The 17,628-nt window shown below is 38.5% G+C and overlaps 2 protein-coding genes across 2 annotated transcripts; one reads left to right on the forward strand and one right to left on the reverse strand.

Annotated features, from left to right (window-relative positions):
- Window positions 1–544: 544 nt before the first annotated feature.
- Window positions 545–9,340, reverse strand: cdk5 (cyclin dependent kinase 5). Its single transcript, XM_083538582.1, has 12 exons — window positions 9,166–9,340; window positions 7,069–7,157; window positions 6,913–6,980; window positions 6,706–6,766; window positions 6,376–6,432; window positions 6,183–6,278; window positions 5,936–6,010; window positions 3,985–4,081; window positions 3,835–3,904; window positions 3,238–3,298; window positions 2,961–3,041; window positions 545–2,175 (listed from the first exon to the last, which is right to left on the reverse strand). The coding sequence occupies exons 1-12, from the start codon at window positions 9,200–9,202 to the stop codon at window positions 2,089–2,091; spliced, it is 879 nt and encodes a 292-aa protein (XP_083394708.1). The 5' UTR covers window positions 9,203–9,340; the 3' UTR covers window positions 545–2,088.
- A 792-nt stretch (window positions 9,341–10,132) lies between these two features.
- pus3 (pseudouridylate synthase 3) lies at window positions 10,133–14,793 on the forward strand. Its single transcript, XM_083543119.1, has 7 exons — window positions 10,133–10,339; window positions 10,937–11,339; window positions 12,416–12,687; window positions 12,768–12,951; window positions 13,106–13,215; window positions 13,695–13,879; window positions 14,064–14,793. Exons 2-7 carry the CDS (start codon window positions 10,962–10,964, stop codon window positions 14,324–14,326), a joined length of 1,392 nt encoding a protein of 463 aa, XP_083399245.1. The 5' UTR covers window positions 10,133–10,339; window positions 10,937–10,961; the 3' UTR covers window positions 14,327–14,793.
- Window positions 14,794–17,628: the final 2,835 nt, after the last annotated feature.

Genomic DNA, 17,628 nt, shown 5'->3' on the forward strand with positions numbered 1-17,628 from the left:
GCTAAATGTGTAGTAGTTAAATTGCACCTGCAAATTAGTTTATGAACACCTGCTGTTAATCACATACTGATCTCTTGTAGCATATTAGATCTCACTGTCTACTGCTGAAACATGTTTCTCTCTCTCTCTCTATATATATATATATCTCTCTCTCTCTCTCTCTCTCTCTATATATATATATATATATATATATATATATATATATATATATATATATAAAATTTAAATGGTCATGAAATCGGAGAGTAACATCACTATATGCCATTCAGTACAAACAAATGCAATGTTTTTTTGGGGGGTTTTTTTGATGAAAGGTATTTAATCAGTGTGAAAAAAATTCTTACATCATAAACCACAAATACAGCAGAGTGCCAAATGGATAACAAAAAAAAAAAAAAAAAAAAAAAATCCAAGCTTATTGTGTGCTACAGGGTTAAACACAACTGGAGTGTTCCTATTTCCTGGCAAATGTAAGACGTTTTGCTTATTTATATATAAAAAAAAAAAAAAAAAAACTAATATGAGGGGAGCATCCCCCCCCCCCCCCCAAAATGTGTTACAGGATTTGATGACTATCTTGAATTTACATTCGTAATTCTTAAAAATGTAGGAAGTCTGAGATTTATCAGGAAATGTTCACTCCATGGCAACCCTCTTTTGCTGTATATTAAAAAGTTTACTAAAACATTCATATACAAATAAATATGTGCATTTTAGTTCACTTTACCAAAAAAAAAAAAAAAATACAAATAAAACATTTCAAATGGAGATCAATATAGTATGAAGTAATTATAGGTATACAGTATTTCCTTTAGGGAGCTTTCCTATCCTTGGTTTCAAAGAAAAAAATGGGGAAAAAAACCCAGTTTTGGCCAAAACCCAATTTGTAAGAATTCCCAAACCACTCACACATTGTATATACTCGTACTCAATTACTATACCATAAATGTCTTGTTATTAAGTCTGTTCATAAGCAACTTGTCAGCCTTTGGAGCACAACTCATCAGATCAGATAACTTTAGTGATGTTTTATTCTCAGTACAAGTGACCGTTTTGTGTGTGTGTGTGTGTGTGTGTGTGTGTGTGTGTGTGGTGCTGGTACAAGTATATCAGGTGCAGCAGTTTTGTTTTTGTTCTCAATACTGTAAATACTTATCGGCTGCTATATTAAATTGTTTCTCAAAAGCGCTTGATCTGATTCACTCGTATCATATCCGTCTAACCTCTGCACTTTAACAGAGGCCTATAAGACGCACATCATAGAACAGTCTTATTCTTGACTGGTTATAAAGGTACAACTCTACCTTTATAAATAGAAACAAAAGAATTACTACTACGTGAAACTTTGTTCTGTAAAACTTCTCTAAATGACAAATGAGGTCTTACACAGAGGTGCCAACACCCGATTTTCCTTCCAGATATTTATCTGGAAACAGTAAGAAAAAGGTCTGGTGGGATGCTACTTAATTTGTTAGACTAATAAATAAATAGTTTATCATATTATTAAGCCCAGAGGGAAATTGCTCGCTCACAAAGCTGAGGTTTGCAGATTCACAGGTCAAAGTTCACTTTGATAAAGATGGCACGAACCGTAAGTAAGTGCTGCAACGAAGAAAGTGCATGTCTCGTTCACGTCCCAAGTCCTTTCCCCTTCAGTGAATCTAAATATGTTGGCACCTCTGCAGTCGTGTAACACGGAGGTAACTATTTTAAAAATGATGAAAACCTGAACAGCAAGTCAAAACTAAGACATAAAACTAAACACTGAGCAGGAGTAACTAAAACTCGCCACACCCATACCGTCTGTTTAGGAAGTGCAAATAAGAATTAAATAGTAATAGTTAGAATAGTAATAATGTTTCATGGGTGTCAAAATTTGCTCAACTGAGCTCTTAAAAAACAGATCGTTGCCCTCGAGTCTGTGGCTGTGAGACACTGGGTGGAATCTACATGGCTGCGTGAATGTTATTGTTGTGTCTACCAAGAAATGTCAATGGTGGGTGACACAGGAAAATTGTGATGGGGTGTGCATGTGAGGTACAACCATGTTGGTCCATTGTGAAAAATGAGGCTCAGCAAATTTGGCCACTAAGGAGGACAGAAATCGGCGAAGTACGGGTGCTGTAGTGCTTCTTCAGCCGATATCCGCTGCACTGGATTGCATTTTAGGAGGTTCTACAACGAAAAGCAGAGAAATAAATTTTTACTTATGTACAAAATTTCCAATAGTGTATTTGCAACATATTTGCTACTGTTACAATTTTATGTAATGCCAAAACCACGTCTTTCAGTACAAACAAATGCAATGTTTTTTGGGGGGTTTTTTTTGGATGAAAGGTATTTAATCAGTGTGAAAAAAATTCTTACATCATAAACCACAAATACAGCAGAGTGCCAAATGGATAACAAAAAGAAAGAAAAAAAAATCCAAGCTTATTGTGTGCTACAGGGTTAAACACAACTGGAGTGTTCTTATTTCCTGGCAAATTTAAGACGTTTTGCTTATTTATAAACAAAAAAAATAATAAAATAAAATACTTTGCTAATATGAGGGGCGCATCGCCCCCCCAAATGTGTTACAGGATTTGATGACTATCTTGAATTTACATTCGTAATTCTTAAAAATGTAGGAAGTCTGAGATTTATCAGGAAATGTTCACTCCATGGCAACCCTCTTTTGCTGTATACTAAAAAGTTTACTAAAACATTCATATACAAATAAATATGTGCATTTTAGTTCACTTTACCAAAAAAATTAAAATAAAATACAAATAAAACATTTCAAATGGAGATCAATATAGTATGAAGTAATTATAGGTATACAGTATTAACTAAAAGCTAATACTGTATAATAACAATAAACTAAATAATAATAATAAACTAAATAATAATACTAAATAATAAAACTAATAATAACAATAAACTAAAAGCACGCATTTTTCCCCCCTGTAATGCCCTACCTGTAGTAGATCCCGTCCCGTGCTACTGAGTTTAGGGACCACATTCACGAGTGATGTAGTTGCAGGGTACATCGGATAGGGCTGGGAAAAAAATAAATAAAACAATTCAATTTAGACACAGATTTGCTGGACCTAAACCACACAAACTTTTCTCCAAGGTTAAATGACGTAATTGCACTCGGGTACTATTGATCAGCTCAGCAGTCAGTAGGCGTAGCACTAAGCAGTGCGAGACGTTAAAAGGAATAAATGTAGAGTGTTCTAGATGACGTGTTACCTTATAATCAGGGAGTTTGGTCATAGTCTGCCATTGTTCCTCTGTTGGCGTGCCCAATAACGTGATCAAAAGGTTAAAGAAAGTGTATAAAGGCGAAAGGGTCGTCATCATCACTAGTACTAGCAGTTCGATTACTATTACGGAAAATAATAATATTTACAATAATGGTGTGAATATACATTTGAGTGTACAAATCTCAACAATCACAAGCTGGTTTAATAAGCGTTAAAAATACACTTTTACGCAAACATTTACAATTTGTATCTATTTACATCAGAATAAGACTAAATACCAAATACAATTCATTTTAAAGTTTTCATATGCTGTTTACAAAATGTGGCAAACCAGAAACTAATTTCTGAAAAGGTTGCAAATTGTCGCTGTAGCAGAAAAATCATTTCGATTTTTAAAAGCCTATGTAGCTCCCCTCCCTAAAGCCTATGACCTTTAACCCTACTGTTTTGACATGCTAGTAATGTCGCCTTTTGACAAGAGACTTCTTACAATACTTCATTAAAACATTTGATTCAAAAGTGTGCGTGTGTGTGTGTGTGTGTGTGTGTGTTTATATATAAGGTGAATGCAGTTTCAGGATATCTGAAGATGCGCTTCAGCTGGTCGTCTACGTCATTTCCAGGGAATAGCGGCCGGCCTGCGTTGGCCAGTTCTATAAAGCAAACAGAATAAAAATGCCACGCTCTACACTGTAAACAGGGTGAATGATGTAACTTGCGATTTATTTCCTACCTGCAAATATGCATCCAGCGGACCACATGTCGATGGAGGTGGAGTAGAGCTTGGCACCGAACAGCACATCTGGTGGCCTGTACCACAACGTCACCACCTGAAACGTGCCAATGTGTTTACGATTGAATAAATCTATTACAATTGTGACCAATATGTTTTATAATATTTATAATTGTAACAATGAAATACATTTTTATTACATGCAAATACAAACCCGATTCCAAAAAAGTTTTGAATAAAAACAGAATGCAATGATGTGGAAGTTTCAAATTTCAATATTTTATTCAGAATACAAGATAGATGACATATCAAATGTTTAAACTGAGAAAATGTATCATTTTAAGGAAAAAATTAGTTGATTTAAAATTTCATGGCATCAACACATCCCAAAATAGTTGGGACAAGGCCATGTTTATCACTGTGTGGCATCCCCTCTTCTTTTTATAACAGTCTGCAAAAGTCTGGGGACTGAGGAGACAAGTTGCTCAAGTTTAGGAATAGGAATGTTGTCCCATTCTTGTCTAATTCAGGCTTCTAGTTGCTCAACTGTCTTAGGTCTTCTTTGTCGCATCTTCCTCTTTATGAGTTTTCTATGGGTGAAAGATCTGGACTGCAGGCTGGCCATTTCAGTACCCGGATCCTTCTTCTACACAGCCATGATGTTGTAATTGATGCAGTATGTGGTCTGGCATTTTCATGTTGGAAAATGCAAGGTCTTCCCTGAAAGAGACGACGTCTGGATGGGAGCATATGTTGTTCTAGAATTTGGATGTACCTTTCAGCATTGATGCTGCCTTTCCAGATGTGTAAGCTGCCCATGCCACACGCACTCATGCAACCCCATACCATCAGAGATGCAGGCTTCTGAACCGAGCGTTGATAACAACTTGGTTTGTCCTTATCCTCTTTTGTCCAGATGACATGGCGTCCCAGTTTTCCAAAAAGAAATTAAAATTTTGATTCGTCTGAACACAGAACAGTTTTCCACTTTGCCACAGTCCATTTAAAATTAGCCTTGGCCCAGAGAAAACGCCTGCGCTTCTGGTTAATGTTTCAATATGGCTTCATTTTTCACAAAGTTTTAGCCGGCAATGGCGAATGGCACGGTGGATTGTGTTCACCGACAGTGTTTTCTGGAAGTATTTCTGAGTCCATGTTGTGATTTCCATTACAGTAACATTCCTGTGTGTGATGCAGTGGTGTCCAGTATGGTTTTCCAGCCTTGACCCTAACGCACAGAGATTGTTTCAGATTCTCTGAATCTTTGGATGGTATTATGCACTGTAGATGATGATAACTTCAAACTCTTTGCAATTTTTCTCTGAGAAACTCTTTTCTGATATTGCTCCACTATTTTTCGCCGCAGCATTGGGGGAATTGGTGATCCTCTGCCCATCTTGACTTCTGAGAGACACTGCCACTCTGAGAGGGTCTTTTTATACCCAATCATGTTGCCTATTGACCTAATAAGTTGCAAATTGTTTCTCCTGCTGTTCCTCATATTTACATTTAACTTTTCCGGCCTCTTATTGCTACCTGTCCCAACTTTTTTGGAATGTGTAGCTCTCACGAAATCCAAAATGAGTAAGAATATATTTGGCATGACATTTCGAAATGTCTCACTTTCAACATTTGATATTTTATCTATATTCTATTGTGAATAAAATATAAGTTAATGAGATTTGTAAATTATTGCATTCCTTTTTTATTCACAATTTGTACAGTGTCCCAACTTTTTTGGAATCAGGTATGTACGTGTTCATTTGTTTTAATGTGTTCCTGTTCTCACTTATGTTAAAGTAGCTATAAACGGCAAGTGCCTATAAATGAGCAGTTGCTACTAAAACGATAATTTGTCAGCACTATATTTAGTGTGTTAATATGAACCCGGGATTTACAGCTGCACTATCGGCACATTCGGACCAATCAGCATGCATTTTATAGATCTTACCTCGGCTGAGTAACATCGTACAGGGATTCCAAATGCTCGTGCCAAACCGAAGTCAGCCAGCTTCAGTTCACCATTCTGAAAATAAGAATAAATATATATAAGAATATTAAACATGGCAGTTTCTTCCAAACTGTGTATAGTTGAATTGGAATACAGCTTTATTTGTTTGAAAAAAAAACAGCACAGCAGTAATTCGGTCATGACCCAGTTCAGTAGTTCAACCGATGTGAAAAAAACAAACATCTACCCTGTTGATGAGCAGATTCTGTGGCTTTAGGTCTCGGTGAAGAACGTTGCGGCTGTGGCAGAAGGCGAGTCCTTTCAGCAGCTGGTACATGAACGACTGCAGCACAACAAAAACGGTGACGCAATGCAAACGCACATTTAGCGAGGCGCAACACTGCTAATGTAGTGTTTCCGTACAGATAGAGAGCTCAGACCTTGACAATCTCAGGATCCAGGTCGCCATTGCAGCTGTCAAAATATTTCTTAAGATCCTGTAGGAAAAAAAACTGCACTGTGATGGAGAAATGCATGCTGATTGGTCAGAGGCTCTAACTGTAGTGTATTACTGTACTGGTTCTAATGCGTCTACATTAATATTTCTACAACATACACAGAGTTTTATTCATTTCTGGAACACGAGGCTCTGTAAAAATGAAGAACGGTGTTACACAGACAGTTTAAAACAATGACTGCATCATCTCTCCACCACATCATCAGAACCAGCATTGTGCTATCAATCGTAAAACGAGAATCGAGAATCTTACCTGGTCGCAATATTCGAACACTAACGTCAGCTTCTTATCGCTGTGCAGCACGTCGTGTAGCCTTCAAATACAGTAAAATGCCAATAAATCAATCAATCGTGCCAGATGTAGCTTACAAAACAACCCACACACATGGCAGCTGAAGAATGTAAGTTCAGCAGATTTATCAGGAACAGAAGAGATGGTGTCCCCTTGGCTGAAACCTACCTCACAATGTTTTTATGCTTCAGCTCTTTCAGCAAGCAGATTTCCCTCAAGGCTGAGCTCGGAACCCCCTAAAACAAGGAGTAGACGAAAAAACAAACACTAAATAGCTTAAAGGATTGCCTCCATTTATGGCAAAGCTGTGTTCATATTCCTTACCTCATCATCATCATCCAGCCTGACTCGCTTCAGAGCCACGATCTCATGCGTCTCTCTGTTTTTAGCTTTAAACACTGTGCCATAGGTACCTGTATGCCATTAGTGTGAGTGAGAAAGGCAAAGAAAATTTACTTCTGTTTTTTTCCTCTGGCTCATTCATAAAAAAATACAAATAAATAAATAAATAAAAAATACTGTCTTGATGTAAAATGAGTTTCTTTTTTTCATTATGATGATTAAATCTGAACTGAGGTGCTGAATAATTTGCTAAACTTGAGCGCTGCCTAAATAGATAATAATAAAAAAGAAAATAAACACTTCAGGACATGCTGTTAAAGAAAAACATTTACACCTGTCATTTTCAGGTGTTCACAGTATCGCTGGTTCATCAAACCATCCTGTCTTTGATTATTTTTCCTGTAACACGTCACATGATTGATTTATTCCTTGCATAACATTTTTACACGTACAGTGCCTGATGAAAGTGTGGAAACACCGAGCCTTTTATGGAGTTCGAGTCACCTGCATGTTCCTTTTGTTTATACGCAAAAACTAGGTCATTTATTGGTGTGAAATTTTACTTTGACATTTTGTTACTTTGCATCACGACAGTTCAAGTCGCCACCTGCACGCTCATCAGGGACAAACTTACACGTATAAGGAAAATCTCATTCATTATCATCACCACATTATCTGTGTATAGCTGCTTTGAGACAATGTTGATTGTTAAAAGCGCTTTACAAATAAAAATCTATTGAATTGATGTAAACAAATATTCAGCTGAAATACTTTGCCATGGAAACCTTGCCAAAGTTGTTCCTCACTAGTTGGATATTTGTGATCCAGTTCATTTCGGAGCAGTTCATTAGGATTTAGATTCAGTGACTGAGCAGGTCATTCCATGTGCAGATTAAATTGTGTGGCGTTAAACTATAGAACGATGGCCATGTTGGTTCTAGTGATGAGTCGTTCATGAATGAAAGAGACATTAATACGACTCAGTAGAAAGCGTAATCTCAAAGAGCAATTCGTTCATTTTCTACTAGATGTGCATAAGCGAAGCGTCATGAAATCTCAGTAAGTTATGTACAGGAAACAGAATTGAGTCGTTCGCGTGCGAATCGTTTGTTCTTTTATCTCATGACTCCCATATATATACGCTATGCAGTGCTTTACAAAGGAAACAGAATTGAGTCGTTCTTCTCATGAGTCCTCCGGTCCGAGTCTTTCATCCTTTTTTTCACGTGACTCCCAAATACGCTATGAAGGTTATTAAGAGGATTAAAGGAGTCAAATGAACCAAAATGACTCACAAAAAGATTTGTTCATTTTGATAAACAAGATTCAAGAATCAAGTGACTAAAATGCTTCGATCTTCTCAGCACTAGTTGGTTTATTATTCCTTTCAACTGGAATAAATTTGCTTCAAATAAACCCCAAACCATTGAGCTTCAACCTCCATGTTTGGCTGTAAGGCATCTGCAAACATCTTCTCTCTGTACTCCATCTTACATAACAATTATTCTGTTGGAGCCAGAAATGTCACATTTGGATTCATCTGTCCACACACACTCATTCCACTGTCCAATTCTTGTGTTTTGGCCTTTTATCTAGTTTGTTGCATATAAAATAAAGGAACATGCATGTGTCACAAAAAAAAAAAAAGACTGGGTGCTTCCACACTTTTAACATGCACTATACATCTTATATATATATATATAAAGATATTGACATTTTTACTTGGGGTTTGAGGATATAAAATGGAAAATGTAAGTCATGTACTTTAATGTTTGTAGAAAACAGGGCGCTATTTTAATATTAACCAACCAGTGAAACGGTTTTGAAGAGTCGAAATCACAACATTTCGGGTTGCACTTGAAAGCAGCATGAATCATTTAATAACACTGACTACAGTTCCGTTTTTTAACAACAATAATGCACAGATATGATGCACTATAATTAACTGCATACTACAATATATAATTTAACCAGTAAACCTATTCGGTGTGTTCGCGTCATTTACGCTAAGCGTTAGCTAGCAACGGCACGAGCGTCGTTCCCAACCGGCGGAAATCGAGCCCGGCGTTTCCCACTCACCCTCTCCGATCTTCTCTAATTTCTCATACTTCTGCATGTTTCTAACCAGCTGAACACAGTTAGCTATACACCGCTAACTTACTGCTTAACCAGATTCTATACTGGTGAAATATCCCACACTGCTGCTGGTTCAGCCACCAACGTTCATTTGATCGAACAGCTTCCGGCTGATGCCGTCAACAAGAAAAGGGGCGTACGGCGAAGATAGTGCGATCCAAGATGGCGGCGTTAAGATTATTTAATTTTCCAAAATAAAGGTTTCGAGGTACAAATTAAGTCGGTCTGATCACATCGTGTTAACGTTACCATTACAACTGATTGTAATATTACTGCTAGATGTTTATCATGCTCAAACAAAACTTGATCCTTGGAGCGGTTTTCCATACGATCTACGATGCCCGTGGTGCTTTTTCTGATCAGGGAAGAATCACACAGAATGGCGCAAATGTTCTTATTCGGTTTAATGCAGTTAACAGACAAGTATATATATATATATATATATATATATATATATATATATATATATATATATATATATATATATATATATATATATATATATATATCGTTTTGTTACACTGTGAATATATATATATATATATATATATATATATATATATATTCACAGTGTAACAAAACGAGCTAAAACTGTTCCTGGTTGGGTTGGAAAACATGGTAAACAGAGATGTGTGAGTCCAGATGAAGACATTCCGTGTACCTAAAATACGCACATCATAAAAATCCTATAAGCACTAGACAGATAACATATAGATTTACATCAATAATATAATTTCAACAATCATTTTGATTATGGTTAATAAAGTCCGTACAGAATAAATATATCTCACACAGCCCACTTTTATTCTACTTTATTTTCGACATGCGTAGCTGTTAACGCTGGAGATTTTCTTCCGCGTTATCATTAGGGGCCAATCCCAAATACCGCCTTTCTCCTTATGGGCACGATGAGAAGAGTACACGCGTTAAAGGCGAATACACGCACTACCTAGTACACTATATTACTAACAACCTGTTATTGATACACACGTGTGTACTGTTACGAGTTGCTCATGCGGATTAGGTACAACGTGCTGCTCTTTTTTTACGGTCTAGTTTAAATTGTCAGGTGTTTCAGCGGGAAGGTGATACAGAAGTCTCACGTTTAGTTTTCAAGGTAGGAAATCTGATATACTGTAAATGACATTTAGGGTAATTTTGATAACTGTTGTTTCAAGACTTTTGATATATTTCTGCAATGAAGCCCAAAGCAGCAACGACAGTTTACTGAGCTTTTTATTATTCTCGTTTTTCTGCCTTTTTTGTTGTTGTTTCTTGTCACGATTAGAATAACATTGATCAATTTGCTGTAAAATTATTTAGAGATCATGATGTATGTGTTCCTTTAAAAAGAGGGATTTAAATGCTCTTATGTAATGAGGGAAATTGGGATCCCCATCCTCAAACCATGACAGTAAACCTGAACTCAGCACTTGTTCATGTACAGAATTTATTTTAGATTTGGATTTTCATGCATTCACACACACACACACACACACACACACACTACCACATTTTTTGGAGGTTGTGGAGGAATATAAGAATGCAAAAGAAACCCACACAAAAGCACCATGTGTCATTGTGCACATGATCTACTCAAAGCACCGCTCCATCAATGATGCCCCAAAAACAAGGATAATTTCACGTGTGCATGGATGGAGCAATGTTTATTTATATTGCTGATTACATTAAATACACGTATTTATTTATTTAGAATCTGAACAGCCCGTCTCAGCCCCATGGAAGCCCTGCAGGCCCGTATCAGGCTGTTGGAGGATGAACTGGAGCAACTAAAAGCCCAGCTGAGGAACAAGAGTGATGAAGTAGAAGGAGAGAAAGAGGAGACACCTGCCCCGAAGGCCCAGGAGAACGGAGGAAGCGGGAAGAAAAGGAAGAGGGTGTTCGACTTTGGCGCACACCCACGTCGCCATGTGGCGCTGCGCCTGGCGTACCTGGGCTGGCAGTACCAGGGATTTGCTGTACAGGAGAACACGGACAACACAGTCGAGGCCCAAGTGTTTGAAGCTCTGCTGAAAACCAAGTTGATCCAGGATAGGCAGAGCTCCAATTACCATCGTTGTGGTCGGACGGATAAAGGAGTCAGCGCTTTCTCACAGGTGAAGAGTTCAGTCCATGGGAATGTATACGTTAGGAGAGATCATAAAGCATACAGTATAAGCACAAATATGTGTGTGGACACCTATGTGTGGTTCTGCCCCAGAACCACACATAGGTGTGCACCTTAAACCTAAAAGTTGAAGGTGCACACAGTTGTACTGCTTCTGCATCCAAGACCCCCTACATTTTCCATTCATTAGAACTGGGAGACCCAAACGTGTTCAAAATATGCACAAAGGCAACTCTATTAACATATAATTTGCAAGTTTTTGGAGTGGATGCTTTTAAGTGGCCTGCTGCAGAGCCCTGACCCCAAACTTATTGAAAACCTGTTGGATTAATGTGACCTGATCCTACTAACACCCTTGTGGCTGAATGAGCACAAATCTCCGAAAGCAAACTCCAAAATCTAGTGGAACATCTTCCCAGAAAAGTGGCGGTTATTATAACAGCAATATTATACGTTTAATGATGTCATAACCTACTGCACTTGAAGTCGCTGGGTTTTTACCGACTTGTCGTGCACTTTGGTGTTACCAAATATTTAATACCTAGTAACCATAAGAATCGTATTTACAATCTTTTACTGTGGTTCAAAACATTTCCAGCAGAGGGCAATAGACTACCAATAGTATCAACCAACCTTGCATATGAAATGCGATCTGCAGTTTTTTATTTTATTTTAATTAGAAAGTCGTTTCAACATTCCTTTAATGGTTAAAAATTATAATATGGTTAAAAATAATATGTATGTCGCAGTATTTTAAGGTTTGTTTAAAAAAAATGAATACAGCAATGCCGGTTTGAATATTAATAGCTGTGCCACAATTAAAGCAGTGAAATCAAGTATAAATGAAGTATAATGGCTGTAGGTATTTGCTCTATGTGTCTGACTTCAATTCGCAAACAATCTTGCAGATATATATTTTTAGCAGTTGATTTTGGCCACCTGACAGTCTTCTACAATAGTGTACATAAGGTGGAGAAATCGTTATGGACTGCAATTAACTAAGCGGTAGGAAGGAAATATTAAAATAACAATTGTGGCATTGATGAAGATCTTTGTGTACTCTAGGTCATATCTATTGACCTGCGCTCAAGTCAGTTCAGAGGTGTGGGTGTGACTGTTCCTGGTGGTGTTGAACCTAAAGCTGGCAGTGGAGCTACAGCAGAGTTGCCTTATGTAAAGATGCTGAACAGAGTCCTACCTTCAGACATCCGGGCTCTCAGCTGGTCTCCGGTGCCCAGTGGGTTCAGTGCACGCTTCGACTGTCAGTCCCGAACGTACCGGTATTACTTTCCCAGAGGGAACTTGGACATAGAGCTCATGGCTGAAGCAGCCAAAGGGTACACTAAAATAACGAAATCAAGAGACAGCGTCTATTGTAGTGTTGTTTGTGTGCTTTTTAACGCATTTATCTGTGCAGATATGAGGGCACACATGACTTCAGGAACCTGTGTAAGATGGACGTAGGTAACGGAGTTCTGCAGTTCCAGAGAACGATCGCATCCACGAGCGTTCAGCCATGCAATCCCTGTCACCCCTCACATTTTGACCCTCAGAGACTTTACGTGTTCGAGGTCAAAGGTCTCGCCTTCCTGTATCACCAGGTCAGCACATGCTAATGTCGAGATAACCTATTCTCTCTCTTCTAGCTCAGTGATTCCTTATCAGTTGTCCAGTCATGTCTTTGACATCACATCATACTTAGTTGTTTTGTAAAAAGTGATTTTTTTATATTATCATTTGTTATAATATGTGCAGGTACGTTGCATGATGGCTGTGCTGCTTCTGATTGGCCAGAAGCTGGAAGCACCAGAAATCATCAGTCAGCTATTAGATGTTGAGAACAATCCCCGGAAGCCACAGTACAGGTGACACAATTATCGAATACAAAATTGGAATAATAATTTAAACTTAATAAAAAAATAACAATAAATAATTTTATAATGGTACTTTACACAAATTGTATCATTTGAAGTGGAATAAAACACATGCAATGACCAAGACACTACAAATTAGTAGTGAAAGAATGATCTATTTTATAATGAGACTGGACAGAGAATTTCAGGGCTTTTGCAACCTGGTAAAAAGAGGATTATGCCTAATTGTTACCATTTTCTTCTTCATGGAAAAAAAAGATTTTGTATCTTTTATAGTTGTATAATGTAATTATATACTTTTGTTTACATTTAATGCAACAATTTTTAATACTTAAATCTTTTGTAAAGTTCATGTTACTTAAACAAAGCAAAAAAGCAAACTTCCCTGTTATGTTGATTATCTTTGATAATCATTAGAATGTTTTTGTTTTTTTTGTTTGTTTGTTTGTTTGTTGTTGTTGTTTTTTCAGCATGGCTGTGGATTATCCACTGGTGTTGTACGAGTGTCATTTCGATGGCCTAAATTGGATTAGTGAGGCTGAGGAGGAGAGCCATGTGCTGAGCTCTCTTCTCCAACAGTGGACTCAGACTGCAGTGAAAGCTCAGGTGCTACATGGCATGATGCATGGCCTGCAGAGCACAGAGACGGGTATGTGTGAGTGTGTGTGTGTGTGTGTGTGTGTGTGTGTTGTGTGTGTGTGTGTGTGTGTGTGTGATAAGTCACTGTGTGTAAAAACATGTTACAATTTTCCATTTATATTTAACTCCACCTGCTTAAATAGATTGGATATTTTACCAGCACTAATGAGTAATATTTTAAATCCGATTCACGGATAAAGCAGCGATCATGCAGTGCTGCCTCATGGAAGGATCCCGACAGCGTAACTATCGCCCACTACTGGAGCGGCCGCGCTGCGAGAGTCTCGAATCACGGATCCAGCACTTTGTGAAAAGAGGACGACTCGAGCGTGAGGAAGGAGAAAGCGGGGAGGAGGGCAGTGCCGTCTTCAGGGGCAAGAGGTCAAGACACTCGCACCAAGCCAGCTCAACAAATCAAGAGAACCTCCCGAGCCAAAAGGACCTCACTTTACATCCCTCATAATAATCATTTATCAAATGTTATGTTTACGATGCACCTCATTGACAAGATGATGAATTGCTTGCGTTTGGCAAGTTTTAATTTTTTCTTTTATTGAATGGTATCTCTTCGCAACGCTGAAGTTAGTTGGGTGCAAGTCCAGCCAACCATATGCTTCATTTAAATCACCACTAGTGTTTTCTATTTTCATTCTATACATTCAGGTTCTTAATATTATGTTCTGTAGTAGTTCAGTGACATTAGCTGATAATGCATGACTGTATGACCTGTTGGCCAGTTAAAAAGGTTGTTTAGGCAATGGATAATAGCTTATAGCTCTCCAGCAGTATCTGTTTAGTAGCTTACAAACTTACAATGTATAACAAAAACCAGAGCTTTGTATTTGTACATTATAATTATTTCATCTGTTTATTTGTAACTCCCTTTTCCATCCACATTATTTTCAGTTGGATTAAAAAACTATCAACCGAGACTGACTTTTTTTCCTGATGTCCAGATTTTCAGTTAAATTCAATAAAATTTCTATAGCACTTTTACCAGTGGACATCATCATCATCATCATCTTCTTCTCCCGCTTATCCGAGGCCGGGTCACGGGGGCAGCAGTCTAAGCAGAGATGCCCAGACTTCCCTCTCCCTAGACACTTCTTTCGGGGGGGGACCGAGGCGTTCCCAGGCCAGCCGGGAGACATAGTCTCTCCAGCGTGTCCTAGGTCTTCCCCGGGGTCTCCTCCCAGGAAGGCGTCCAGGAGGCATCCGGAACAGATGCCCGAGCCACATCAGCTGACCCCTCTCGATGTGGGGGAGCAGCGGCTCTACTCTGAGCTCCTCCCGAGTGACCGAGCTTCTCACCCTATCTAAGGGATCGCCCAGCCACCCTGCGGAGAAAGCTCATTTCGGCCGCCTGTATCCGGGATCTTGTCCTTTCGGTCATGACCCAGAGCTCATGACCATAGGTGAGAGTAGGAATGTAGATTGACCGGTAAATCGAGAGTTTCGCCTTGCGGCTCAGCTCTTTCTTCACCACGACAGACCGGTACATCGACCGCATTACTGCAGAAGCTGCACCGATCCGTCTGTCAATCTCCCGTTCCACCCTTCCCTCACCCGTGAACAAAACCCCAAGATACTTAAACTCCTCCACTTGTGGCAGGAACTTTCCACCAACCTGAAGTGGGCAAGCCACCCTTTTCCGACTGAGGACCATGGTCTCGGATTTGGAGGTGCTGATTCTAATCCCAGCCGCTTCACACTCGGCTGCAAACTGTCCCAGTGCGTGCTGAAGGTCCTGGTCTGATGAAGCCAACACGACAACATCATCTGCAAAGAGCAGAGACGAAATAGTGTTGTCACCAAACCGGACACCCTTCGGCCCCTGGCTGCGCCTAGAAATTCTGTCCATAAAAATTATGAACAGAACCGGTGACAAAGGGCAGCCCTGCCGGAGTCCAACATGCACCGGGAACAAGTGGACATTGTTCTATAATTTTTACATTCTGTAAAAGTTGTTTTGAGACAAAGTTCACTTATATTTAAATTTATGTACAGTATTTATTCTCAATGAGCAGCCAGGGGTGACTGTGGCAAGGAAAAACTCCCATAGATATGGGGAAGAAACCTTGAGAGGAACCAGACTCAAAATGGAAACCCATCCTTATCTGGATGACACCAAGTGTGTGATTATAAATCAATAAAACATTTAAAAGAACAGAGAATGAGTAATAACATGAGCACCTGAGTGTGTGATTGTGAGTAGTGTTATTTCTACAGTCTTATACAGTTGTGTAACCAAGGGCCAGTTGTTCAAAGGTAAGCTGATCGGATTCTGGTTATTGGATTGGATCAAATCTTGAAAATGGGTTGTTCAAAAGGGAAAGAAGGAATCTGAAATCGGATTAGATCACAGAATCCAATCCTAGTTTAAATCTGGATCAAACCTTTGTGTTGTTAAAAACTTGTCAGTAGAATTTGGATAACTATGATCTAAAAAAAAAACAGGATTATCCTGATCCCAACAGGGGGTAGGATTTTAAGGTAGATTCCAGGAGGAAAATGTAGTGAAACTTTCAAAATGGTCAAATTATACATTTGTATCATTTAGTGTATATACTTTTATTTATATTTTGCACTTGACTTGTTTAACCGTTGTAACAGTGATAAAGTAGATATAGTAGACATAGGGTACCAATTAAGCTATTCAGTATAGTAAAGTAAAAATAATGAAATATGAAATAATCCCCCAAACAGATTTCAATAACAAACAAAAATAATATATTCAATTTTTCTGTCATTCATCACCATATATTAATAAAAAAAAAAAAAAAAAACAATCATCAGAGATGAGCCTGTCAAAAATAATGTCTAACAATTGCATCCCTCACTATATGTCCAGTCAGTCCCTCATTCTGACAGAATGCCAGAGGTTGGTCTGGTTCTTCAACAGGCTCAGGTGCATCATAAACATCATCACAGAGAGGGACATTGCGCCTGGTAGCGATGTTGTGCAGGACGATACACCCTAGTATTATGTTGCATGCTCTCTGTGGTTCCACTCGAAAGTAGTTAAGGCATGCAAAGCGTCTCTTCAGAACTCCATTTAAACGTTCATTTGCACATCTTGTTTTGCAATGAGCAGTGTTGAAGCATCCTTTGCCGAATAATAATGATGATGCCTATAAAATACTTTTACAACGAGAGACTGAAAGAGCAGAAGCACAAATACTCCTGGCAGAGGAACAAATCAAGCTGACCAAACTGCAGCAAACCAAAGCAGAGCTTGGAAATGCTGGTCTCTCCTCCTCAGATGAAACAGAACCCTGAACGTTCTTTATTTTGTTAACTATTGGACATTTAGCCATTTTATTTTTTTAAGACATTTCCAAAATATCCACAATGTATTTGTTAGTGTATATCTGGTTAATATTTTTTGTGACTCAGATTAGGGGTCATAAAATAAATGATAAATGGAAGTGGATGTTTATTATTTTTGTGTTTTGTCTCAACATAAAAAACTCTTACAGTGACCCCCATGTTGGCTCTTCTACCTGTTCTTTACATAGCTGATAGCCCACATTGTGATATGTTGTCCTATTTAAAGCACAGGTAATCCGGATTTGGTAATCTTGAAAACTGTGTATCTGGATCAGGGTGATCCAGTCCAATGTTGCTCTGAAAAACCGGTATAAAAGTAAGACGGATTACCTGATCCTGGATATGAAAAAATGGGATTTCCAAATCCGGATCATTTTGATCCAGATTAAACTTTTTGAACAACTGGCCCCATGAGCTCATGAGCAGCTCATAAAT

The sequence above is a fragment of the Silurus aristotelis genome (genome assembly GCF_946808225.1).
Source record: "Silurus aristotelis genome assembly, chromosome: 1".
NCBI lineage: Eukaryota > Metazoa > Chordata > Actinopteri > Siluriformes > Siluridae > Silurus > Silurus aristotelis.